Here is a 27,422-nt window from a genome sequence, read left to right on the forward strand (position 1 = left end):
TATTCCAGAAAAAGGTAAACATCAACAAAGGAAAAAGGAAAGCAAGAGAAAGGAAAGCTCATGCCAATTGTGGTAACATCAGGTTATCTTTTGAGGGGTAAAAAGGATCAGATTTGAAATGAACCTGGGCAGAGCTCCCATATTATGCATATAAAAAATCTGAGATTGTGCACTAAAACAGTGATAACTCAAAGCAGTCATTGAATCAAGAAACTGAAAACAAATTATTGTCTTTTTAAAAATAAGAAATTAACTAGGCAACTACTTTCCTATGCAACACATATGTTGAACATTTTCTCACAAAACAGAAAGCTCCTATTGCAAAAATATATTTAAAATTTATCCCTCACTATCTTGGCTATTTAACACACATCCTCAGACTGACAGCATTCAGTGGTAGCTCATGAAAGTGGCTCCATTCCAAACTTAACCACTGTTTAAAAATGACAGGTTAAGATATGTTTTGAGTTCAAAAGTTACTTTTGAACAAGGATACTTTTCTACCATTGGGTGCTATGGTCCACATGCTTATTAACTTAGAGATTTAAAAATAGTGAAACAAAAGTTTATAGCATATTTAAAAATTCTGTAGCATACTTTATATTATATTGGGTTGACCAAAAAGTTCATTTGGGTTTTTCCATAACATCTTACAGAAAAACCCAAACTTTTTGGCCAATTCAATACATACAGCAAATTATATTCTATAAAATATAAAAAATTTTAAAAAAAATTTGTTTTTTAAATCTTCTTTTTCTACCAAGTTATAAGTGCCCTGAAATTAAGAACTAGGTCTTAATTATCTGTGTTCCTCAGCAGTGACCAGGGGAAAGCAGTGCATGGTTTAATGCTTACTACATCTACTATAATAGTTGTGATGCTAGGCACTTTACATTTATTTAATCCCATAATACATTTATAAATTAACAATTATGATCTCCATTTTTCAGATGAGAGAGTCTAGAAGGTGACATGCTCAAAGAAATGTGTTTTCATACTGACTCATACTCTTCTCGGCATACTTATTAGTTAACTTATTTAAAAGATGATTCCCAATTTATTTTTACTTTGCATTGACAATTACCTACTTTGTGGGTAACTAAAAAGTTGTGAACTTGAACTTAAAAATCATTTAGGAAACTATTTGGTAAAAAATTAATCATACTTTTACTGGGGTTTAGCCTAAATTATGTAAAAGGAAATAACATTTACTGGCTACTGACTGTGTGTAAGGCATTTATATATTTTATCTTACTGAATCCTTTCAAAACCTAGTAACAGAAATATTCCTCCAGAGGAGTAAACGGTGATTCAGAAGTACAACGACTTGCCTATGGTCACACAAGTAAACAGGATACATCATTCATTTGTTATGAAAAGAAATCTCACTATGGGTAGTAACCCGACCAGCAGTTTTTCCTTATATAACTTTCTCTCCAAGGTTGTATTTTAAGTGTTTAAACTATATAATCACATCACTGTGTGCCGCAGTCCATGGGGTCACAGAGAGTCAGACACGACTGAGTGAAAGAACTGACTGAATCACATTACTAGAGAGTCTCAAATGTTTACTTATAAATGTTAATTAAAAGCACTCAAATCATGTAGCTCCAAATTGTGTTTCAAATTAAGTTCTGTTAAAGTAGTACTTTACCTCTTTCTTAGTCATTTTGTGGCTTATTGCACTTCCGGAACCAACTATTGATAAACTTCCTCTTTCTCTACAGAAACTATTTCAGTGTGCTAGAGGATCATTTTTAATCTGAACTGAACCACTTTTTGCTTTCTTAGCCAAAGCACCAAAATGTCCAGTTAGAACAAGAATTTAGCCTTCTGCAAAAGAAGTTAACAGCCAAGGTAAGACAATTTCACACAGGCAATCTGGTTTGATCTTTGTTTTATACAAAATTTACTTTTTGTTCGACTCTTTGTGACCCCATGGACTGTAGCCAGTCAGGCTCCTCTGTCCATGGGATTTTCCAGGCCAGAATACTGGAGTGGGCTGCCATTTCCGTCTCCAAATTTTAAAACTAAAATGTTATTATTGTTTTAAAGTCTGATAGTCTAAAGATATCTGTAACAGGTATTGTGGTTTTGTTGCACAGAATTTTAAAAATTCAGTGTTGAACTTGCCTCAGAGAAAAATTTTCACCTAGGTTTATATAATATAAACCCTTTAAAGTTTATTCAATCACTATGTTTGTTGATCTCAGTTCTGTAATTAAAAGAAATAAAACTACAGCCATGGCAGATAAAGCTAAGGGTTGGAAATAAAACTAGAATTTATGAGCTATGGCTGAATCTACAACCCCAAAATATCAACTGTTAAAAAACTTTGATTTTCTTTATATGAAAATTTCCTATACATAACATAATCCATAGGTTTAAATTATTTTTATTTTTTAATCCCCTTCAGTTTTCATAGTAAGAACACTCACCTTCACTTAATTTAAAAATAAGCAAAAGTGATTAGATGAGACACTCAATGATCATTATTAAATATGCTTTTTTACACAAATAGAATTTTAGTATTAATGATGACATGAAAATATTATCACTAATTTTTAAAGCTAAGAAAAAAACTGCTATGGTAAAATGTGTGGATATATACTCATCACTACATATTTATGTCACATATTATCTGAGTCTTTAGTAAGCAATATAAAATAGATATGGAAAATGAAACTCACAAAATAGAAAGTTGCTAACATGGAGAAAAGATGTTTTCTTTGAGTAACTTGGGCAATTACAAAGTGAATATCCTCCAAAATAAAAATTGCCAAGAGTTTATTTACATAGATTCGTAATATCATAGAATGGTAAATTCATAGTGGGTAATATCCTATCAACATTTCATAAAGTACTTATGACTTTCTCTTATAGAAGTCCACTTTGGATTTCTTCTAAGTAACTATTACAGAAATTAATACAGAAAGATTTTAATCTTTTTTTGGACAACACTTGTCTATATATTTTTAAAGAATCCGTTTCAAAAGTAGGGTTTAATAGTGCCTGTGTTTTCCAACTAATCCCTATATAATTCCACTCAGAGGGAAATTATGAATTCTGAGTAAGTCTGAATTTTTTAAATGAAAATCTGATGCCTGTCAATGTCCAATCTTTAAAAGTCATCCCAATTATGCCAGTTTACAGGCTAACTGATCAACACTCCCCTAAGTGTTTTCCTAGTCACAGGACTGAAATTGTTTTCTGGCAGTTCTTGTCCAACCTTTTAAAAAGCTAACTCCAAAAGGTACTTAAATTATCTATTCCCAGAGAGTTCACATCTCTTTTCCTCTTAAAGCACTCCTATTTCAGAATTTTACTATGAATGTACTGGAAGGAAAGAGATCTTATACAGGACTGACTGATTTCTGTATCAGTGCCACTACTTAGAGCCGTGACACTTTGGCAAATTACCCAACTTCTCTGTGTCTCAGTTTTATCTGTAAAGTGACGATAACTTCACCTTCCTCATATCTGGCATGTACTTAGTAAATGGTAGCTATTTTTGATAAAAGATAGTCATCCAATAATTCCTATCATAGTTCAAAGTTAATTTCCCCTTGCTGCTTTTCGTCAAGATACGGATTTGCTGTCTTCTTCCTTTTCTGGTTTCATAAATTTACTAGCGGGAGATACAATACCATTAAATTTTAATCTAGTCTATCTGTATTATAACAAAGTAACTGAAACTCAGATGTTATTTTTTGATACTGCTACCTTATTTGCCTTATCTAGGATATGCCCGCCAAATCTCCTTGATTCCTCTTTAAAAGACAATGACATCTCTCTTATCATATCCAACTTTGCATCAGTTTTACAGGCTAAACTCTTTATGTACTTATGCATTAAGGGGACTCCTACTTCACTATAAATGCCTCTCAAATGCTTAGTTAAAACAGCTGATGTTTTTCTTCTTCCTAAAATTTTTTCAATATTCAGGAAAAACAAAGAACCAAAATCTGAGTTAAACCTCAAGAGTCCCAACCTAAAAAAATGAGCAAAATACTGCCATATAAAGGTAGACAAATTCAGGGTTTGCTTGAGCAGCAGACTAAGGAAATTCTAGATAAAATTCTATATAGATTGCTCATAGGTTATTTAGAGTAATTAACAAGTAGCTTCTGAGTGCCAAAAAAAGGCCAGGGGTGGGGGTGGGTGGGCAGAGGGGAGTAGGGAATCTTAAGGATGCTCAGAGCAGATAGGAGTCCTGAAATGAAAGGTAAGAGAGTTTGAGAAGATGGGTGATCTAAGGCCTGTCCTCCATTTTGGGAACACTGTTCCTCTGTTGATTCCTACATCCGCAAGGACAGAAAGCAGCATTCTGTGGTTCCTTCTTTCATCTACTCTGGTCTTCTCCCCCAACTTCTATTTTGTTCGCTTTAACCTTCTACCCTTACTTCTTGCTAAATACATAATCACTCTTTGTTCTTCAGCCTTTTATTAACTTTTCTTTCTTTCAATATATTCTCTAATCAATTTACCTCCCCATTCCATGTATTTGCTGTTTATCCTAAGTTTGGCTTTCTTTTTCTCTTTTGTATTATTTTGTATTTCTTTGCATTCCTTTTTCATTTCACCGTATCCAACATTTTCTCCTCCTTTTTACTCCCTTGCCCCCTCTATGGTTCTTTCTTTCTACCTTCTCCTGCAGAAATAATGTTGGTATTTCAGGTACACATGACTTACATATATATATATATATATATATAAAACACATAAGTAACTTTCTGCAGTGGTAATAACACTGGCCTCACTGTCACTGAACTAGAAAAAAAAAGTCAGTTTCTTCACTACTATACCTCTCCCCCTCATTTACTCTTCTTTTAAGTCCTATTCCTTTTCTCTGGACTATTCTGAATTGCTGTAGCAGAATTCTAAGACAGATTTGAGCATTCTGATGTAGCAGACCCTAGGAGGGTATAGCTAACTGAGGAGCTGGGGAAAGGGGTAGGATAGGTAAAAAACAGAATTTGGTTTTAATACTGCTGTAACCCTTTAATGACAAGTGGAAAATCTCACACACTTAATGGTCCTATGACATTCCTATTAACAAAAGAGGCTATGTCCTATCAAAATTGACCACACAAACTCAACTGGGCTTATAATTATGTTCCTATCTGGGTTCTTTCCTTCTCTAATGCCTTTTTTAGCTAACTGAAAAAAGGAACTGTAAAGGTTTTTTAAAAATTTTAAGAAAAGTCACAAGACACGTTCTTGGCTGAAGATAATTCATGGCCTATGTTTTCTGTTGCTCTGGATGGCATTTTTTAGAAAACTAAAGTGAATCTCTAAAGAATAACACTTTCTAATAAGGCCTTCTTTGGAGAAAGGGGTAATCTGTAAGAACAGTAGGTAGGAACTGCATGGATGATAACCGTGTAGAGATGATTTAAATTTCCATATTTATGCCAAAAGTTTCAAAATTTTCCCTATTAAACCCTTTACAAAACGAAGAGAAGGCATAATTTAATAACTCAGATTTTACCTCTCTGCTTACATTCTAACCATCTGAATGAGATGGTTAAATAACATCACTGACTCAATGAACATTTTGAGTAAACTCTGGAAGATAGAGGACAGAGGAGCCTTGCGTGCCACACAGTCCATGGGGTTGCAAAGAGTCGGACATGACTTAGCAACTGAACAGCAACAATTACATTCTGGAAGAAGTATTAATAAATAGCAAAAAACTGAAATGAAAAAGAACCAAGAAGCCCAATATAGGTTAACTGTTTACTGAGCTGCTAACACCTTCAGCATTCTGATGTAAAGAAGTCAATATGTAAAAACATGAGACAATTTGGAGTAGCAGAAACAGCATATGCTTTGAAATCAGATGGTCTGTGAGTATAAATTCCCTATCTGTCACTAACAGTGACATAACATTTGGCAAATTGCTTAACAAATTTAAATTTGTCTCTTTATCTATAAATCAAAGATTCCTCTATCTTTCTCACAAAATTATGTAAAAAGTTAAATAAAATGACGTATGTAGAACACCTGAGATGGTACAGCACTCAGGATGTTCTAGATAAGGATTTTTCTTTGCTACTTTCTGCCTTCTTCAAAGTCCTTTATAATCTTATTTGAGGTGATGGGAATAACAAAAAGAAAATGTGAAAAGTTAAGAAATAAAAAATAAACACAATTATTTGAGAGAAAAGAAGTGTGAGTGAGGTACATACATGAAGAATTATCCAAGGAACTATAAAGAGAACAAGAACGAGAGGAAATTCAAGGAACAGCTGAGCTCTCTGGGCTGTGCTCAGTCACAGAGAATTTGGTCTAAGAGGAGAATTTAAGCTGAGGTCTGACAGATGATGATAGATTCACAGTTAGGCAACCAGAACAGGGAAGAGACTAGTTTTAGAAAAAAGAACGCACTCTCAGAGTGTGAAGAGTAGCATAATTAAAAGTGTCTGTTAAGGGGAGAAAAAGTATGTGTTTCGGAAGTATGCAAGATGAGGAAGAGGCTAAATGAGAAGTTTCAGTCATGAGATATGAGTCTGTACTGGTAAAATCAGGCCAAAAACAGAAACTCAGTTTAGATTTTTACCTTGATTCCAATGGGGAACCCTCAAGCAAGGGAGATGGTGAAGGACAGGGAAGCCTGGAGTGCTGCAGTCCATGGGGTCACAAAGAGTCAGAAATGACTGAACAACAGTAAGCAAGGGAGCAATGACTTGATCAAACTTGGTTGTCAGAAGATTAATTCATCAGCAGTGTGCAGGGGAATTTAAAGGAGAAATATTTTAAAATTAAAGCTTTAAGTATTACCGAGAAAATAAAAAGCAGGAGACTACATAGGGGAAAAAATCACATTCCTTCTCCTCTACTAAAATAGGGTAATTTATCATCACTGTGTACCAAGTGGTAGAGGAATAAGCAATGAAAACCACTCAAATATGCTAAAAGTCTACTTGTTTGCAAACTTGAGGGAGTTCCTCATCTGTTATTGTACCTTGCCATCAAGGCTTGTACAGACCATCAAACCTCTCTCAGACTGGCTTAAAAAATCACAGAAAAACTATAGTTTCAAATCATATTGACCGGGATTTAAAACCCAGAGATTTTCCTTTCCCTAATATTAAGAAATAACCAAATAGTTACCATTGTGTTTAAAGATGTATGAAACAAGTATATTACATACAGAGCTGAAAATTAGCCTTACTTTAGAGATAAGACATTTGAGACCAGGAGAGATTAAGTGACTAGTTATGGTTAGATCGTTAGGCCACAGAAATAGAAATGAAACTTGAAAAAACTCTTCAAGTTTTAGCATCTGCCACATCCCACAGGTAACCCTACCCCACAAACTTAAACACATGCCTTGTCTTCCTGTGCCTGCATGTTGTTCCCCTGGCTGGAATATTTTATTTACCTAGTTCTTACAGACCTTTCAAGATTCAGTTCAAGTTTTACTTCTCTGAGAAACCTTCCCTGAAGCTATCCCAGGCTAGCTTAGTTCCTCTGTGCATCTCCTGCATACCTTTCTGAGAAAACTTATGAAATTAGATTTATTTATTGTTTCTACTAGTAGAAGAAATTTTTAAAAATTTTGGTATCTCCTAAACCAGAACAGAGCCTGACAAAAACATGGTGCTTATCAATAAATAAATGAAAGTAGCAGCAAGACTACTTCCCTCAACCAGACTTGAAGAGCATTTTAGGATTGTCAAGTATGAGCTGAATTGAATCCTTTAGAAATATGAGCTTCTAATGTAAAGACACTGTCCTGAACACTGATATAGCTGCAAAGGTTACTTAATAGGTTGTGGGCATGAGAAACTCATAAAGGTAATACCATTGGCAGAAAGAAGTCAGGAGAAGGGTCACTTATAAGATGAAGATGAATTCTGACTTAAATACGCTGAAGTTGCTGATAGTGAGATATATACATGGCAATGTCCACCAAGAAGTCATACAAATGGAATGAGAATTAAGGAAATTTAGGCTAGATATACAGATTTGGGAGCTAGAGGTTAAAGGTGAGAGCTGAAATCTGATAGATTCAGGATTAAGAAAAGCAGTGAAGAGTGAAGACAGAATACATATCAAGTACCATATTTAGGATGCAAAAGAAAAACAGGAGCTAGTGAGATGAATATGAAAGGAAAATTACTCCAAAGAGCTATTCGAATAGCAGTGAAGGAATAATCAACAGTGTCAAATGTGATCAAGAGAGAAAAAAAAGAAAACAAACCACTGGGTTAAGTAATAGATGGTTACTGGCGCCCTTCGAGGCAGCAGGATCAATGTATTTCTAGTAGTAAACAGGAAAAAGTAGTGTGCACACAGTACCAGCATACAGAGCCTATGCATTTGAGATGTATGACTGTGAAATGAAGGACTGTAATGTAATAAACCTAGGGGCACCAGGACAAAGTACAAATCTTACGAAAGAATTAAGAGAGATCACTGCTTTTGGGGTCCAAATGTTACATGATAAGTTATAGTATAGTTAAGAGCTGTTCATGTTAGCTTGGAGTGTATCGAGTCTAAATTAGGAATGATAAATACTTATCAAGTACCTACCTACTTTATGCCAGATACTAAATGATACCTAATTATCTTTCTTTCTTTTATTATAAAACTACTGGTAAAAAGGAAACATTCTGAAATGGATCTCAAGTATTTCATCTTAATTTTGTTTTGTGGACACCTGAATGATACTTTTTTCTCAGAGACAGAAGCAACTACAACAGAGAAGCAACCACAATCTACTTTATTTAGACCATCAATGCCATATATTTCGGCGAATTCTCCGGGCATGATAGAGAAACCTTCAAGTCAACCAACACAATTCAACAACCTATCTTCTGGACAACCAATAACAACTGCCAAAGTTGCTGCTGGACAACCAACACCAGCTGCCTATGCTTCTTCTGGGAAACCAGCAGCACATACTTCTGCTGTACAACCACTTGTCTATAATGTCACCAGAAAAACAATACAAATAGCCAACACCTCCTCCCAAGGAACAGCACTGCCTGTGTTTACCTCTGCCAGACAGCTACCACCATCTGCCTATTCTTCTACCAAACAATCACCACCATCAGTTTACACTCCCACTCAACAACCATCATCTACCCACAACTCTTCCAGGAAATCAATACCCCCGACTGCTCATAATACAGCCATACAACCAACACCAACTGTCAAAAGTTCACCTAGGAAGACACCAGGATTCAACTTCGAATTTAGCAGTACAACAAATATCCCAAAGGAAGCCAATTATGATAATTCAATAGCAGCCATATTAATTGGTACAATTCTGACTACTATGTTGGTAGTTATACTCATGATTGTATTATGGAAATGTTTGCGAAAACCTGTGTTAAATGATCAAAACTGGGCAGGTAGGTCTCCGTTTGCTGATGGCGAAACCCCTGACACATGCTTGGATAACATTAGAGAAAATGAAGCATTCCCAAAACGTTCATCAATTATTTCACTTACGGTTTGGAAACCAAGCAAAAGTGCACTTTTAGCAGATGACTTAGAAATTAAGTTGTTTGAATCAAATGCAAACACTGACGTTTCTAACAATCCCAAAACAGAGAAAATAAAAGATCAGGCGAATGGTACATCAGAAGACAGCGGTGATGGATCAACAATCGGCACAGCTGTTTCCTCTTCAGATGACGCAGATCTGCCTCCACCACCTGCTTCCCTTCTTGATACCGAAGGACAGGAGGGGAACAAATCAGACAAATTCACAATGATAACTGAATCTCCTCTTCCAAACGATTCCACCAGTCTCCCACCATCTCTAGATTGTCTCAATCGAATCTCTGAACATCATAATTCTGAGTCCAAACAGTCATTTCCACCTCCCCCTGACTCATTTAACTTGACCCTGCCACCAGGAGATCTTATGAAAAACCAGGAAGATTCCAGCAATGAGATCCAATTTCAGGAATTTCCTATTCCTCCTGACTTTGATCAAGATCTCAATGAATCTCTGCCACCCCCACCTGCAGAACTGTAATAAATATTACTACTTGCTTTAAAACTGATTTTCTAGTCTTCTCAAGGGACTCCAATATTTTGTTTTTCTTCGTGTGATTAAGATATATTAAATGGCAATTGGTAGCCAATTTTGATTTTTATTCAGGAACTACCTGAAATCTGCTCAAAGCCTATGTATGTAAGTGGAACTTATTTATGCCTATAGGACCTAACTTTAATGTATGCTATATTTTACAAATGTGGATGGTATGTGTATCGATAACTTAACCATTTTGGAAACAAGTTAACATACATATACTTATTATTACCCAATAGATATGTTGTTCCTGAAAAGCTATCTATCTATAAAGTTACCTTGGTTAAACTTTATTTTTCCATTTCAAAATTTGAGGAGGAGTGTGTCTGAGAATTTAAATGCATACACCAAGTTTTAAACAAAACTTTAAGTTTTAAATTAATACCTCAGATATTAAATATTCCAAGGTTGTGGGGATGAGAGATTAAAATGCATGTGTTTGAGAATAAATTTCCTTTTAGCTCTCATTGGGAACTGAAAGACAAACATATTAAAACATCATACTGGGGAGTTGAGCTGGGAATACTTACCCTGAAAAAAATACAAGCAGGCCCATAAAATGTAGATGTAGACATTTTCCTATCTCGTTGGGGGAGCACAAAAATTTAAAACTAGCCTCTTTAAAAAGTTTCTTCTTCTTTTTTTTTTTTTGGCCAGGCTACATAGCTTGCAGGATCTTAGCTCCCCAACCAGGGACTGAACCCAGGCCTCTGGCAGTGAAAGCATGAAGCCCTAACCACTGAACCACCAGGGAATTCCCAGTTGATTTTGTATATGCCTCAAGCACCCCAACAAACTGAAATCTTATTAAAAACAAAAACAAAAACCTCTATGGCTTCATTCCAAAAAACTCTCAAACCACCTTTCTCACACAGCATTTCATCTTTTATTCACTACCTGACAAGTGATAATGAGTTATCAGAATAGGGGGTAGGCCCAATCTTTGTTAAAGTCAAGGTATAGCTTCACTGGCTTACTCATGTGGAGATGCCAGCCCATGCCTGCAAAAGTGCTTCTCTGCCGAAAAGTGCAAATTCTTCCTCCTTATCCCTACCTGAGCTCCTGAAGGCAACACTCACTTAGAATGAAAGATGGTGGCCTTTATGAACCTTTATGAACTGCTTATAGTTCTGGAATTTTCCAGAATAAGGCATTTACTAGTAGCACTGGTGTTCAAGAAACTCACAAAGCTTCATCTTAATAAAAAACTAGCAGACTTTCGGACACTGAAAGTTTCTTTACTAGTAAAACCTTTTTATCTGCAGAAACATTACCTTGAGCTTATTTTTCTTGAATAAGCATGATATTAATCGTCAATATTATGTTGGTTTTCCTCTGTCTTCCACATTAAAAAGTTTCTTTCATGTGCTTTTCAAACTTAGCATTTTTAAGATTAACTTATTCAGCAACAATTAGGAGTTTAAGAATTTCCAATTATTCTTTTGAATTTTAAGTATTTTAGTTGGGGTAAGTAAGGTATAAAGTTTTTATAGTTGGTAAAGAGTTTGACATGTCTTAAACCATCATAACCTTTCTTGCTTTATATGTAAGATTGTTACCTAATGAGCTATTTCCACAATTCTGCTCTTCTTTTTCTGTCATTTTCTTCCTGACCTCTTGAAGGAAGTGTACTGGGAAATACAGGGAAATACCAACCCTCACAGATAAATCAAGAGCTGATGACCTGGTCATAGGCTTGTCTGGTTTCTTCAAACACCAAAGAGGAAGCTTTCCTTGTTCTGTTCTTTGTATAACAGAAGAACAGACTACTGTCAGCAGCTGCTTTTTGTTTTTTAAGAAATTCTCTGCCAGGGAGAAAGTAATTCCCATTTACTGCATGCAATTTTTCCCTACTGAGGTCAGTGGAAGCTGAGCAGCCAAACGGTGGCAATCCTTGCCTAATCAGCAGAAAGAAATGCAAGCTAATAAAAGAAACACAGGAGAAAAGAAAATGCTGGAACAAAGAAAAACATACAGAAAAGATTAAAGAAGCAGGATCCAGAAGAGAAAGTTTATTTCATGACTATGGCAAAAGGATAAGGTGGAGGGGAATAAAAAGTGGAACTACATACTACACATCAGTAGTGCTCGTACCAATTAACGAGATTCAGGACAACTCCCAAGACCATGTAATTCAACTCCTTTTATTTGTTAAATGCTGAGAAAATGGGCTCAGAGAGAGTAGGTGACTTGCTTACAAGTGGTACTGAAAGCGGAGTTTGTTTCCTGACTCCTGGTTCAGAATTCTTTTCACTAACATAGGACCAAAAAGCATCTACTTCATGCACTGTAACACACATGTATCACATGTGTATTCCATTTGGTGTTGGTAGTGGGCAACATGATGAATTAGATGAGAATGACTTTAATTGTTATCAACCAGTTCTGAACAAAAAGTAGAAGTAGCAAAAATATACAGTCACCTCTAAGTAAAACACTGTAATACTAATACATGATTAGACAAACAGGTCAATGGAACAGAATGGAAAGTCCAGAAACAGCCTTAAATCTCAAATCATTACTGGGACAACTGGATAGATGTTTGGAAAATGATGAAATTGGATCTATACTTCATATCACATTAGAATAAACACCAAATAGATCTGAAATCTAAATATAAAACATGAAATTACACAAATAATAGAAGAAGTATGAGTGAATTCCTTTATAATCTGAAAGTAGGACAAATCTTTCTACTTGAGAGTCGAAATCCAAAAGTACTACTTTAAAAAAAAGGAACTCCATTACATAAAACTTTTAGATGTAAAATAAAACAAACACCATTAAAAAAATCCCTTTGTCGGGGGGAAGAAGAAAAAAAAAAAAAAATCCCTTTGTCAAAAGACAAAGGGCAAACTGGGGGAAAATGTGCAAGTTAAATTAAGACAAAGGGTTAATAACCCTAAATTTTAAAAAACCTAAACATAGATGTGGCGGGGGAGGGATACCCACAACACACTAGAAAAAATATGCAAAACATATAAAAGACAGTTACAGAAGAAAAATTTAAAATGATCCTTGAAAACAAATACAAAGATATGCAACTTTTCTTATAGTAAGAAAAAAAATACAAAAGTTCAGCAACAGAGTCTCTAGGTCTCCAGAACCAGACACACAGACACACTGCTGGTAAGACTGCAAAATGGTACCATCTACACAGAAATCTGGTTAATACCCAGGAAATTTTCAAATGCACTTTTCCTTTCACTCAGCAATCCTACTTATAGGAATTTTTTTTCGAAGAATTGTTGGACAAAATAAAAAATTACTTAGGTACAAGGGTATTCACTGTGGCATTATTTGTAACAGCAAAAGTCTAGAAACAATCCAGATGCCCATCTGGGCACTGGTTAAATAAACCATGGTACACTCCCAAATGCAGCACTATGAATCATGAAATGAATGTGAAAGACCTCTATACGCAGACTTGGGGTGATCTTCGAGATATATTATTAAGGAAAAAGGAACAAGATATGTAGTAACCTTTTATATAAGGAGGGGGTAAGAACATATGATACATACATACATATTTTTGTTGGGTTTTCAAAAAAAAAATACTGTTAAGATACAATCAAAAGCTATCAATAATAAAAACAGTCACTGATAGGAAGAGGAAAGGAATAGGGTGGAGGGGAAAGAGAAGCAAAATTTTCCTGAAAGTACCTTGTTTTGACCTACACAGTCCCTAAAAACTGCTAAGCAACTGAAACAAATGAACTTTACGTAAAGCTGGTGATATAAAAATATACAGAAGACAATTATTCCTTTCAAGTTGCATTAGGACAGAATTGACTATACATCCTTAGTGAAATACATTTGAAAACAAAGAAGGCTGAAACAAATCTTAAACTTTATTCAGTAGTCTGTAAACTAATTGTCTGTAGCAATACTTGATATTATTTTGAAACTACTGTAGGATGATATAAATAAGCAGCATGTAATGCTGTTAGAAACCATTTATTGGAAATATGAGGATAGAGGAACAAATTAAATCTTCACAAGGAAGCAAACAGATAAATCCAAATGAGGGACATCCTACGGAACAAGTGACAGTTTCGGCAACAAGCCAGTGGCATGGGGGGAAAAGGGTGGTGGGGTAAGAGAAAGGTCCTTTCTGAATTTTGACTTGATAATTACTATCTTGTCAGTCCTTCCATACTTTTATAATACTTTATTCAGTACTCTTAGCTGTTTTCAGCAGTAAATTCAGTCTGTATTACTAAAAATAGAGAATATAATACTTTGACTCTCAAATAAGCACAATAAACGCTATCAACTTAAGTAACAAAGATAAACAGACTGGGTTGCCAAACTGTTGATTAACATGGGTGAGTTGTTCCTTGGCAGGTAATTTGTTATACTTTTCACAATGTTGGGGTAACATATCCTAGAACAGCATGTTTCACAAAAGAATATGTAAATTAATTTACTGCTTAGTCTAGAATATAATAGTTGCATAAACAACTGTAGTTCTTGACAGACTGTTATAAAATGTAATGTGTCTGAAAAACATCTAAAATAATTTGTAACAAACACTTCAGCCTACCAAAAATTATTTTTTGGAGTAATAACATACTATTATTTTATTTCATGAGAATTTCTAAAATCATAAGGACAGACGGTTTCAATTCAAGTGCATTAAAATGTACTTCCTGGACTTCCCTGGTAGTTCAGTAGTTAAGAATCCACCTTGCAATGCAAGGGACACTGGTTTGATCCCTGGTCTGGGAAGATGCCACATGCAGCGGACCAACTAAGTCTGTGTGCCGTAACTACTAAGCCCGCACTCTGGAGCCTGTGAGCTCCAACTACTGAAGTCCATGTGCCCTAGAGTCTGTGCCCTCCAACAAGAGAAGCCATTGCAATGAGAAGCCTGTACCGCAAACAGAGAGTAGCCCCCACTTGTCACAACTAGAGAAAGCATGCACACAGCAATGAAGTCCTAGTACAGCCAAAATGTATAAATATTTTTTAAATAAATAAAAAAATAAATAAAATGTACTTCCCTTTTTCTCCCATCTAAGTACTAACCAGGCCTGATCCCGCTCAGCTTCTGGATTAGACACATTCAGAGTGGTACGGCTATAAATAGTACTTCCACCCTCTTTTTCTTTTTGAGAATTTTACAATAATCTTTGAATAATAGAAACAACCTCATATGTCCCCAAACTTAAAATAAGAAACATTGCTACTACTATTATATTGGAATTTTCTATCATAGGCGGCAAAATCTGATCTCAATATAGCCTAAACAAATTCATATGATCCTCTAGCTACTGAAATACCACGTTCTTTCTTTCAAAAAAAAAAAGTACTAATAAGTATAATGGAATTGGAGAACTCTACTTCCACATGGATATAATGAGACTTCCTAAAATTAAAAGGAGAGATTTAAGTGTTTGGTAAACTGACCCCCAGGGCTTCCGTGGTGGCTCAGTGGTAAAGAATCTGCCTGCCAATGCAGGAGATGTGGGTTTGATACCTGGGCCGGGAAGATCCCCGGAGAAGGAAATGGCAACCCACTCCAGTATTCTTGCCTGGGAAACTCCATGGTCAGAAGAGCCTGGTGGGCTATAGTCCATGGGGTTGCAGAGCCGGACACAACTTAGCGACTAAACAACAACAAACTGACCCTCAGTCACTTCCTGTGAAGTTTAACATACATACATACACAGAAGCTGAAATAGAAGAAACTGAAATGTCAAAACTCTCATTCCTTATTTCCACAATATTGTTGAACATAGTATTTTTAAAACACTATTATTAAGCACTAAGATTGATGAGTGGCTTCTCAAATTCACAGAAAGAATCTTAAAGAGTTCAAGGCTGAACCCTCAAAGTAAAGTGGGAATAAAGTACCTGATCAATAATAAATTTTGAACACTACAGACTTTTAAAATGTAGGTACTTTTAATCTCATACAAAACATGACTCCTAGAGTATAGTTTCTTCTCTAAGAAAATCAGCTTCAATTTTTAATACAGTAAATTCTATTTAGGGTAAAATTTGGGGTAAAAGAATGTCAAATGTAATTTAGAGAAAAATGAAGGATTTAGTAAATAGACATAAAGAGATTTTCTTTATACGTAATATGCTAATGAGTGAGCAAGTGAGTGAAAGTTGCTCAGTCCCTCCAACTCTTTATGACCACATAAGTTCCCTGGTTGTCTAGTGGTTAGGATTCGGCGCTCTCTTTATGACCACATGGAATTCTCCAGGCCAGAATACTGGAGTGGGTAGCCTTTCCCTTCTTCAGGGCATCTTCCCAACCCAGGGATCGAACCCAAGTCACCCACATTGCAGGTGGATTCTTTACCAGCTGAGCCACAAGGGAAGCCCAATAACTGCTGGTTTTTATTACTTTTAAAATTTATTTTACTTTTGGCTGTCCCAGGTCTTCACTGCTGTGAGGGTTTTTCTTCAGTTGTGGTTAGCAGAGGCAACTTTCTAGGTGAGGTGCTCGGGCTTTTCAATGCAGCGGCTTCTCTTGTTGTGGAACACAGGATCTAGAGTGTGTGGGTTTCAGTAGTTGCGGCTCCCAGGCTCTAGATCACAGGCTCAGTATGCGTGGCATGCGGGCTCAGTTGCACCAGGGGCTGGGGGATCTTCCCCAACTAGGGATCAAACCTGTGGAGCCCGTGGTTCCTACACTGGCAGGTGGATTCTTCACTGCCGAGCCACCAGGGAAGCCCCATACCTTCTGGTTTTTAAATGGTAACAATTTGGCAAAGAAAATGTCATTACCTTGTTTTCTTTTCTAAGGTAAGTTGGCTCTTCTAGAAATTAGATCCAACTTTTAACAGATTATTTACACAATTGGTCCACTAAAGAGTAGAGCTAAAGCTATCATAAATCTCATTTTATACAGCCCCTAATGAAAAACTTCCCTTTTACATTATTTCATGTACTTTTAGAACTACAAACTGTTTTCTCAGTAAGATAAAATGTAAAACATTCTGAAGAAATTATCTACAATTTATGCTATTATTTTCAAGACATAAAATCAAATAAATGGTCATTCACATATTACCAAAGATGTCTCTGGAGAAAATAATATTCATATTCACTCACCAAAGTAACTTCATGAAGGAAAAAAATCCTTAATCCAAAAGACATAAAATAAAACATATTTACATTACCACATGAACTGATAATTTTAAAAAATGAGACATTTTTTACAAAACGTAGCCTCGTTTGTGCATAGCCTGGGTAAAATAATCCTTTGTATCAAAAAGATAAAGATAAAATAATCATATTTAAATACTTTTGTACTTCCCCAAAAGATGAACAGTTAAGTGGCTGATAAATTTGAAAAGCTGACTGTATATAATAATCACCATACTGGGGGAGCATATAAAAAATCAGATGTTATTTTTAAAAGTGACATGACAATTTTACCATTTTAGGGAAAAAAAAAAACAACAACATGAGAAGGCAGAGTTAAAAAACAGTTAGACTAATATCTTAGAAAACCACCCACAAGGAAGGTCAAATTCATTTTCAGCATTTTTCAATGTATAAAAAGCATGAAAAGTAGGAGCATTAAAAAGAACCACGAATTCTCCACGAGGTAAATGTTAAAATGTGGAGCCAAAGCTCAGACAAACGCACAGAAATGAGTAGGGCCAGGGCTAAAGTCCACGAGGTTTTCCTTCCTACGGCAAATCTGAGATATATGGGCACACTCAATGCTATAAATTAAGAAGAAGGATTTTTTCGGGGTTCACTCTGTTGCGCGTGCACCTCCTGCAATAGATTTGAGCCAGCACCAATGGCAGCTCCGCAGTCCCCCTGTGTGGTGCTGATCAGGTGGTTGCAGAGCTCCAGCTCACAGCAACACAATGCAGCTGAGCAGGCAAGCACAGCCCACAGCCAGAAGCGGTTCCTACTTTCCAGAACAAGGCGACCTTTAAGCTTAAGTTTCCCGGAGAAAATGAGATGCTGATGTTGAAGACGACACTATGGTAAGCTGTTATTTAAATCAGTAACAAAAAATCGACTTCAGAATTTTTTTCTTTTTTTAAGAGAAAGTCAACGTTAGGACTGAATATATATTCAATAGCAAGTGCATGCACCAGAAATTTGCTGCAGTGTCAGTTGAGGGATTTCTTTCTAATATTCATTCAATTTGTAAATATACGCATTGTTTTCCTTTAGACTCGGCACTGAAATATACAGAAATCACTTTATAAAATGTGAGATTTTAAGGTATGGGGTCAGTCAGATTTTTCAAGTGCCTTAAAATGTTTTGCAAGGATATATTTATCCTGAGAAGACGAAGGTGAATTTCAAAGTACTGTCTTAATATCTAAATAAAATCCATCTTATATATACACACTGACTATTTCATTACTGCAGAGATCTTAAGGAAAAAAACAAAACAAAACACCAAAACAGACACGACAGCCATTTTTTCCCATTTTGAATAAGGAAGAATTGCATAAAAAAATAGTAACAGCTTAAGATTCTCTGGAATTTTTATTTGCCAAGAATGCAATTTCATCAAGTCTCAAGGAAGATAAATAAGACAGATTATGGTACAAAGAAAGGAGAAAATGCAGGAGAGAGTAGAGGGAAAGAGTCTGTCTCTACCACATAGCCCCAGTGGAAGGATTAAGCATTTGGACTATAAATGAAGGGAAGCTTTGTTAGTTTAATCACTGGAACAATTATAAAAGAACTCAACAACAACGAGGTTTATTGAAAATTTTGCCTAATGCTAACTGACCCATGCAGATGCCTAATTGTATTTGCATATTAAAAGAAGGGTGTATCTGTTTGTTTCCAGGCTTTGATGGAATATCAGATATTGAAAATGTCTCCCAGCCTGTTCATCCTTCTGTTTCTCACACCTGGTATTTTATGCACTTGTCCTCTCCAATGTATATGCACCGAGAGGCACAGGCATGTGGACTGTTCAGGCAGAAACTTGACTACATTACCATCTGGACTGCAAGAGAATATTATCCATTTAAATTTGTCTTATAACCACTTTACTGATCTGCATAACCAGTTAACCCAGTACACCAATCTGAGGACCCTGGACATTTCAAATAACAGGCTTGAAAGCTTGCCTGCTCGGTTACCTCGGTCCCTCTGGAATATGTCTGCTGCTAACAACAACATTAAACTGCTTGAAAAATCTGATACTGCTTATCAGTGGAACCTTAAATACCTGGATGTTTCTAAGAATATGCTGGAAAAGGTTGTCCTCATTAAAAATACACTACGAAGTCTCGAGGTTCTCAACCTCAGTAGTAACAAACTCTGGACAGTTCCAACCAACATGCCCTCCAAACTACATATCGTGGACCTGTCTAACAATTCCTTGACACAAATCCTTCCAGGAACATTAATAAACCTGACAAATCTCACACATCTTTACCTGCACAACAATAAGTTCACATTCATTCCAGATCAAGCTTTTGACCAACTCTTTCAGTTGCAAGAGATAACCCTTTACAATAACAGGTGGTCATGTGACCACCAACAAAACATTACTTATTTACTTAAGTGGATGATGGAAACAAAAGCCCATGTAATAGGGACTCCCTGTTCTAGCCAAATATCATCTTTGAAGGAACATAACATATACCCCACACCTTCTGGATTTACCTCAAGCTTGTTCACTATAAGTGGGATGCAGACAGTGGACACCATTAACTCTCTGAGTATGGTAACTCAGTCCAAAGTGACCAAAATACCCAAACAATATCGAACAAAGGAAACAACATTTGGTGCCACTCTAAGCAAAGACACCACCTTGACTAGCACTGACAAGGCTTTTGTGCCCTATCCAGAAGATACATCCACAGAAACCATCAATTCACGTGAAGCAGCTGCTGCAACTCTAACTATTCATCTCCAAGATGGAATGGTTACAAACACAAGCCTCACTAGCTCAACAAAATCATCCCCAACACCCATGACCCTAAGTATTACTAGTGGCATGCCAAATGATTTCTCTGAAATGCCTCAACAAAGCACAACCCTTAACTTACGGAGGGAAGAGACAACCACAGATGGAAAGACACGCTTACCTTCTGTGGCAAGTGCTTGGAAAGTAAATGCTTCATTTCTCTTAATGCTCAATGCTGTGGTCATGCTGGCTGTCTGAGGGGCTGCACTTTTCCGAAATTTAATGAATGAACTCCTCCCTGATGTACAGCTGGGAAAATATTCCCCTATCTAACCAATGACTCAAGCTATATTAAGTATTTAAGAAAGCCAGTCTTACCATTTCTGACTCTGATGTAAATGAAGTAACTTGTCTTAAATAAAAGGAGTGCACAATGTCTTGGTACTTGCTGCTATTTTACTGTCTTAATGAAGTAAAACTAATGAGTTTCTTTTTTTTAAAAATGAAGTGTTTTCTTTTTAAGGCTTCAATTTACTGCACAAAATATAAAGCATCTAAACTTTAATATGTATTTTATGTATGTTTACACTGTCAAACATCTGGGAAAAAAATAAAAGGTCTATGCTCATATAACTGTGTCACTTGGCTTTCTAGTCACACCAACTTAATCTACTTACCAGAAATGACATGACAAACTTTTTTGCTCTAAGGTATTTTGGTAAAGTCTTTATGGCAAATATAATACTGGAGGTATCCAAGCGTTCTGCCACTAAAGTAAAACTGTGGTTGCCTTCCCGTGAATGGTAACGTCACATCATTATTTTACACACAGCCATAATTGTTTTAAATCTAAATGATGTCCTGCTTCTGAGGAACTCTTGGCTACTTGACAGATTATATAATGGACAAAAGCTCTTCAAAAAGCTAGAGGACACTAGGCTTTGCATTTTAATAAGGAAAGTTTAATGTCTTTGTTTTTCTGTACTGTAGACAAGTATTAAAAATGCAATACAAATGTAAACTTAAAGACATAAAGAAGGAACAGTTTTAGTGCATATTTAACAAACTGTTCATTAGTAGAACATTAAAATAATTATGCAATTAAAAGTCTTCTATGAGCAGGAGACAGAAATTTATCTTGTGTACATCAGAAGTTAGAATCTGACTTACCTAAGTTAAAATAAAGATTAGTTTCAGGATAAAACATGGGGGTCTAACACACACCAGCAATACTAACGGAGGGAGAGGAAAAGAAAAGGAGAAAAACCAGAGGAGGCTGGAATTGATTTGGTGCTACAGCCAGGTGATGAACCCAACGAAACCAACAGAGCTAGAGCTGGGCGGGAGGCAGAGCGGGACACCCCAGTCAGGCCGCACGGGGCTTCAGCAGAAGGAAACCGAGAACTGTCTACTAATATAACGTAAGCCATGTTTGAATTAAGAGACAAACATCAGTAATAGCCAAGAGTCAGAAAAAGAAGCCCTGAAAACAAGGCTAGATTAAAATGCAAGATAGCATAATTGAGATCGGTGAGCCACAAATGAGGGATTTAATTTGTGCCATAAGGAGGAATCTATTTCAAACATTCTTAGAGTTGGGAAAAAGAGTACAGAAAGAAATTTAAAAATTAAGATAGTTTTCTTTCTACGTTTGGGAACATTTCTATTCAGAGACACAGAAAAGTAACAATCTTACGCGCTCTTCATTTTTTCTTTCTTTTAAGGGGCAGGCTTATGGAAAAATTACTTTTAAGCTTCAGTAAAGCAATTCCTCTCCTATACCGACTTATTAGTACAGTGACTCTCAGACATTTTTTCTGCCCTGGCAAACCTACTTGGTTCACTATTGTCAGGAGGGAATTTCACCATGAAGGAAAGGAGTTATTTGAGATAGTCCCCTAAATGACTTTAAAATCGGCAAGCTGTCTCCACTCCCTCCCAATACTGATCTAGCATCTTCACCATCAATGGTAGAGGCTAACTGCTTAGGTATTTCCTATTCTACCACACACTTGCCTCTTATTTTAAAAATACACACACACTGGACTCCACAGAAAGTAGGTTTCTTAGAGTTAATTGTCTTTCACTCTGAGGGTGCCAAAAAGTCAATGTTGTCTTTAGAAATCCTATGAGAAAGAATGACCAAAAAGTGAAATTTATATATTATAGCATCAGCAGCACCTATAAATTATGCCAATCTTATTGACATGTCTGCAAAATGCAGGAAAAAAAAATTTACCAGCACAACATGTGTCAACCACACAGACTCTAAGTCCTCAGAAAGAAGTACAGTAATTAGATAGTAATTATATACTTCCATGGAAATTGTGTTCTTATCATTAATAATGAAGGAGGGATCATTACTTGCCATTACAACAGGAACTACCATATTATTGGGCTCCATGAACATTCAAAATGCATTAGTCCTCAGCATCTATCTCTCAAACTCATAAGATATATATCAATCCATCCATACTGAAGGTTTGATTTTATTTTACAAGTAATTTTTTTTCTCACCAGCCAAGAGAACTCATATGAGAGAACAAACACAAAAGCAAACGTAATAAGGGATAAAGTCATGGTGAAGAATATGTGCTTTGATGTCAAATCCTCTAGCCCTAAATCCTGTCTCTGACACTTCTCAGCTATATAACCCTGGACAAGTTACCACTGTTCTAAGTCACAGTTTCATACCCCATAAGATGGGCTAGCAGAACTGATTCACAGAGGGTATTTACTTCTGAGGAATAAACGGCATAATTCATATACAGTCTTATCACAGTGTCTTGGCTCCCCACATTCTACACGCAGTAATGTTGCTGTTACATGTCTATGTCTAAGCTCAGTGCATTGAGAAATTCCCATGTATGTCAACACCCAAGCTCTAAGAGCAAAAGAACGAAATGGTATATTTGCTTCAATCCTGCTCCTCTACCCTCCAGGGTTCAAGTTCAGATGTTAATGAGATGGGACCCAGAAGAGAGAGGAACATTCACTTACAAGAGCAGAATGATAAAATGTGTCAAGTATGTGTTGTTCAATGACCATTATCATCAACCACCTTTTACATATTATTTGGGAAATTCCAGAACAAAAACAACAGATAAAATTATCAAAAAAAACTAAAATGCTTATTATTAACAGGTGAAATAATTATTATCTATCTAAAGGATCCCTCAGGAATGCCTTCAGAAGAACAACTTTAATAACAAATATACAAACATTAATGGTTTTCTCATATGCTGGCAACAAATAATTAGAAAATTATAGGAAAAGGATACTATATTCATGACAGCAACTAACAAACCCAAAATATATAATGCCAAGAGAATCACATGAAATGTGCAGGACCAAATGGAGAAAAGTTGAAATAAAATTAATGAGATGTATAAACCAAGACTTGATGGAGATGATAAACAAAAGTCTCCCATTCATTTATTCTTTCACTCAAGTATTTTTTTTAGCACCTGGAATGTACCAGGAACAAAGGTTAACCAAAGGAGACACACCTTGATTGATGTTGTAAAGATGGATTAATTCCCGATAACTTATGGATTAAGCCAACTCTGATAAACATTCCAATGAGATTCTTTTTAGAATAAAATACTCAAGTCCACCTGGAAAAATAAACAGGAAAGAACAGAAAAAGGAAGAAATAGAAAGATCTTAGCCTTTCTATGTCAGCTATAATAATTAAGACAGAGTGGTAGTGCCATAAAAATTAAAAAGAAGATAACCATAACATAGAAATGACAGCAAAATTAGAGCACACAACAACTACGAATTCTTTGTGCCTCCATTTTCTCAAAGGGTGTTGTGAGAAAAAAAAATGAGTTAACACACGTAAAGTGCTTAGAACAGTGCTGTAGTACATTCTCAAACACTGGAAAAAGTCAAAAAGCAAAGGGGAAAGTAAAGATTCAAAAAGCAATGCTGGGAAAATTTGAAAAGAGTCCAATAAAATACTCACTTTATGTGATACACCTACATACTGAACTAAAAAAGATAACATAAAAAAGGAAGTCTTAAAACCAACAGAAGAATAAAAAAGAATATGAATCTCTCAGTGGAAGGCTTTTATTTTAAATTAAAAAAAGAAAAAAACACAAAGAAGTCATCAATAGTTTATATAAAACCCCAAATTTCGGAGGAATCAACCTGCCTGACTTCAGACTATACTACAAAGCCACAGTCATCAAGACAGTATGGTACTGGCACAAAGACAGAAATATAGATCAATGGAACAGAATAGAAAGCCCAGAGATAAATCCACGAACCTATGGACACCTTATCTTTGACAAAGGAGGCAAGGATATACAATGGAAAAAAGACAACCTCTTTAACAAGTGGTGCTGGGAAAACTGGTCAACCACTTGTAAAAGAATGAAACTAGAACACTTTCTAACACCATACACAAAAATAAACTCAAAATGGATTAAAGATCTAAACGTAAGACCAGAAACTATAAAACTCCTAGAGGAGAACATAGGCAAAACACTCTCCGACATAAATCACAGCAAGATCCTCTATGACCCACCTCCCAGAATATTGGAAATAAAAGCAAAAATAAACAAATGGGACCTAATGAAACTTAAAAGCTTTTGCACTACAAAGGAAACTATAAGCAAGGTGAAAAGACAGCCCTCAGACTGGGAGAAAATAATAGCAAATGAAGAAACAGACAAAGGATTAATCTCAAAAATATACAAGCAACTCCTGCAGCTCAATTCCAGAAAAATAAATGACCCAATCAAAAAATGGGCCAAAGAACTAAACAGACAGTTCTCCAAAGAAGACATACAGATGGCTAACAAACACATGAAAAGATGCTCAACATCACTCATTATTAGAGAAATGCAAATCAAAACCACAATGAGGTACCACTACACGCCAGTCAGGATGGCTGCTATCCAAAAGTCTACAAGCAATAAATGCTGGAGAGGGTGTGGAGAAAAGGGAACCCTCTTACACTGTTGGTGGGAATGCAAACTAGTACAGCCGCTATGGAAAACAGTGTGGAGATTTCTTAAAAAACTGGAAATAGAACTGCCATATGACCCAGCAATCCCACTTCTGGGCATACACACTGAGGAAACCAGATCTGAAAGAGACACGTGCACCCCAATGTTCATCGCAGCACTGTTTATAATAGCCAGGACATGGAAGCAACCTAGATGCCCATCAGCAGATGAATGGATAAGGAAGCTGTGGTACATATACACCATGGAATATTACTCAGCCATTAAAAAGAATTCATTTGAACCAGTCCTAATGAGATGGATGAAGCTGGAGCCCATTATACAGAGTGAAGTAAGCCAGAAAGATAAAGAACATTACAGCATACTAACACATATATATGGAATTTAGAAAGGTGATAACGATAACCCTATATGCAAAACAGAAAAAGAGACACAGAAATACAGAACAGACTTTTGAACTTTGTGGGAGAATGTGAGGGTGGGATATTTCAAAAGAACAGCATGTATACTATCTATGGTGAAACAGATCACCAGCCCAGGTGGGATGCATGAGACAAGTGCTCCGGCCTGGTGCACTGGGAAGACCCAGAGGAATCGGGTGGAGAGGGAGGTGGGAGGGGGGATCGGGATTGGGAATACATGTAAATCCATGGCTGATTCATATCAATGTATGACAAAACCCACTGGAAAAAAAAAAAAAAAAACCCCAAATTTCTTATGTTGGAAATAATAAGCCTGATGAAAAATACTCACAGAAAAACATAAAGGAGATTGCTAATCAAAAGGTCATAAAATTGATGAGAAAAATACTTAGATTTCCCAATGTATAAGTGGATGAAGGACACAAACAGAAATGTTTAAAAGATAGGAAGCGTGGGGATTGACAAATACATGGGGAATGTGGCAATCACATAATAACTGACAAAAATAAAATGTGACACTATGCTCATTACTAAATCAGTAAGCAGTTGTTTTAAAGTAATAAAAATCAATGCTGGGAAAGACACAATAAAACAGCCACATTCACATATTGGTACAACTCTTTTGGAAAGTAACTGGCAACTGTGATGAGAAAATAGCTATTTTGAGTTGCTGCCTAAGCATTTTACAGTATGACAACACTACACATGCCCAGTGGCTGGACATGTAGATAGGGACTCAAGTTAGGATTCCCACCACAATTTCCCACTTTGGTTTTCCTGGAGCACCTTTTAAAATAACCATATAGAATTGAGCCTGTAAAAAGTTTTAAGAGACTGTCACCCTGACCACCTCACAGGAGGTATTTACCACCCTGTGCTCTCTCTCTTCTCTTGACCTGAGGCAGAGGACTGCTCTTCCATTCCCCCAGCTCCCTGTGTGCGCTTGCCCCCACCCCTCTCCGCCCCATGTTTCTGGGATCTCTAAGTAATAAAATCCTGTGACTTCCTTTGTCTGAGTGCACTGAAACTGAGCCTTCAATCAAAATAACCCCAAGGGTTTTCACTTTCCTCAGGAATTGAGGGCGCTACTTGCCAACCCTGAGTTGGTGGCTTGTGCCTCATTCAAAAAGTTATAATCTGCATATTTTTAACTTAATATACCAATTATGGGGGGTGGGGTGGGGCAACAAAACAGTGATCAAAAACATAAAATCTTTTAACTTTTAATCTAGTAAATTCTAGGTAAATATCAGCATTCTTTCAAACAGCAAGAAAAAGCAGAATGCTAAGTATCTACCATTAGGAAAGTGGGTAAGTAAATGATGACCCACTGGCCAGAATATTACACGACCAACATAAATATTTATGTAGTTTCTTTTTTAACTTTGAAATGTAAAAAATGCAAATAGTAGAAAGATAAGTGAAAGCTATATAAATGTGTTACAGAACTATATATAAAAACAAAAAACATAAATATGCTGAAATGTTTATATGTATACCAAGTATCTTTGATTGCCTGTTTTATCTTTGAAAAATACAAGAGGTATAAGCAAAGAACTATTGAGGAGTCCAAGGGTTCTAGGTTAAGTAAGAAAATGAGACGATGCAAAATGAACTGTGAATAGGGAAGGGGAGGTTAAGAAAATGGAGGATATCATGACATATAGATCAGAGACTGAGAAGTACTATCAGATTTCTTGGAAGCACATACAGCTTACGTTAGCTCTACATGGTTAATTGTTGCTCAGACTGTTCTCCAGCAAATCTAACCAGATAAGCTCTTTCTCTCCTAAAAACAGCAACAAAAAGACACCAAAAATCTTCAACAGTTGTCTGTGCCTCAGTTAGTCAGTCAGATCAGTCGCTCAGTCGTGTCTGACTTTTTGCAACCACATGGACTGCAGCACACCAGGCTTCCCTGTCCATCACTAACTCCCAAAACTTGCTCAAACTCATGTCCATCGAGTCGATGATGCCATCCAACCACCTCATCCTGTCGTCCCCTTCTTACCTTCAATCTTTCCCAGCATAAGGGTCTTTTCCAGTGAGTCAGTTCTTTACATCAGGTGGCCAAAGGACTGGAGTTTCAGCTTCAGCATTAGTCCTTC

General features: G+C 36.3%; 3 protein-coding genes across 6 annotated transcripts in view; 2 read left to right on the plus strand and 1 right to left on the minus strand.

The window, feature by feature from the left end:
- NF1 (neurofibromin 1) overlaps positions 1-27,422 on the minus strand; it is a 240,517-nt gene that overhangs the window by 52,571 nt on the left and 160,524 nt on the right. The window lies entirely within an intron of this gene.
- EVI2B (ecotropic viral integration site 2B) lies at positions 1,714-10,347 on the plus strand. The gene is made up of 2 exons (XM_043903124.1): positions 1,714-1,857; positions 8,614-10,347. The coding sequence occupies exon 2, from the start codon at positions 8,627-8,629 to the stop codon at positions 9,995-9,997; it is 1,371 nt and encodes a 456-aa protein (XP_043759059.1). The 5' UTR covers positions 1,714-1,857; positions 8,614-8,626; the 3' UTR covers positions 9,998-10,347.
- On the plus strand, positions 17,837-20,541 carry OMG (oligodendrocyte myelin glycoprotein). Its single transcript, XM_043903125.1, has 2 exons — positions 17,837-18,018; positions 18,843-20,541. The coding sequence occupies exons 1-2, from the start codon at positions 18,016-18,018 to the stop codon at positions 20,169-20,171; spliced, it is 1,332 nt and encodes a 443-aa protein (XP_043759060.1). The 5' UTR covers positions 17,837-18,015; the 3' UTR covers positions 20,172-20,541.

This window comes from Cervus elaphus, chromosome 5 (genome assembly GCF_910594005.1).
Source record: "Cervus elaphus chromosome 5, mCerEla1.1, whole genome shotgun sequence".
Classification (NCBI taxonomy): Eukaryota; Metazoa; Chordata; class Mammalia; order Artiodactyla; family Cervidae; genus Cervus; species Cervus elaphus.

Bases quoted from the DNA above. Each gene is read 5' to 3' on its own strand.
- EVI2B (XM_043903124.1), top strand. From the start codon at position 8,627: ATGGATCTCAAGTATTTCATCTTAATTTTGTTTTGTGGACACCTGAAT.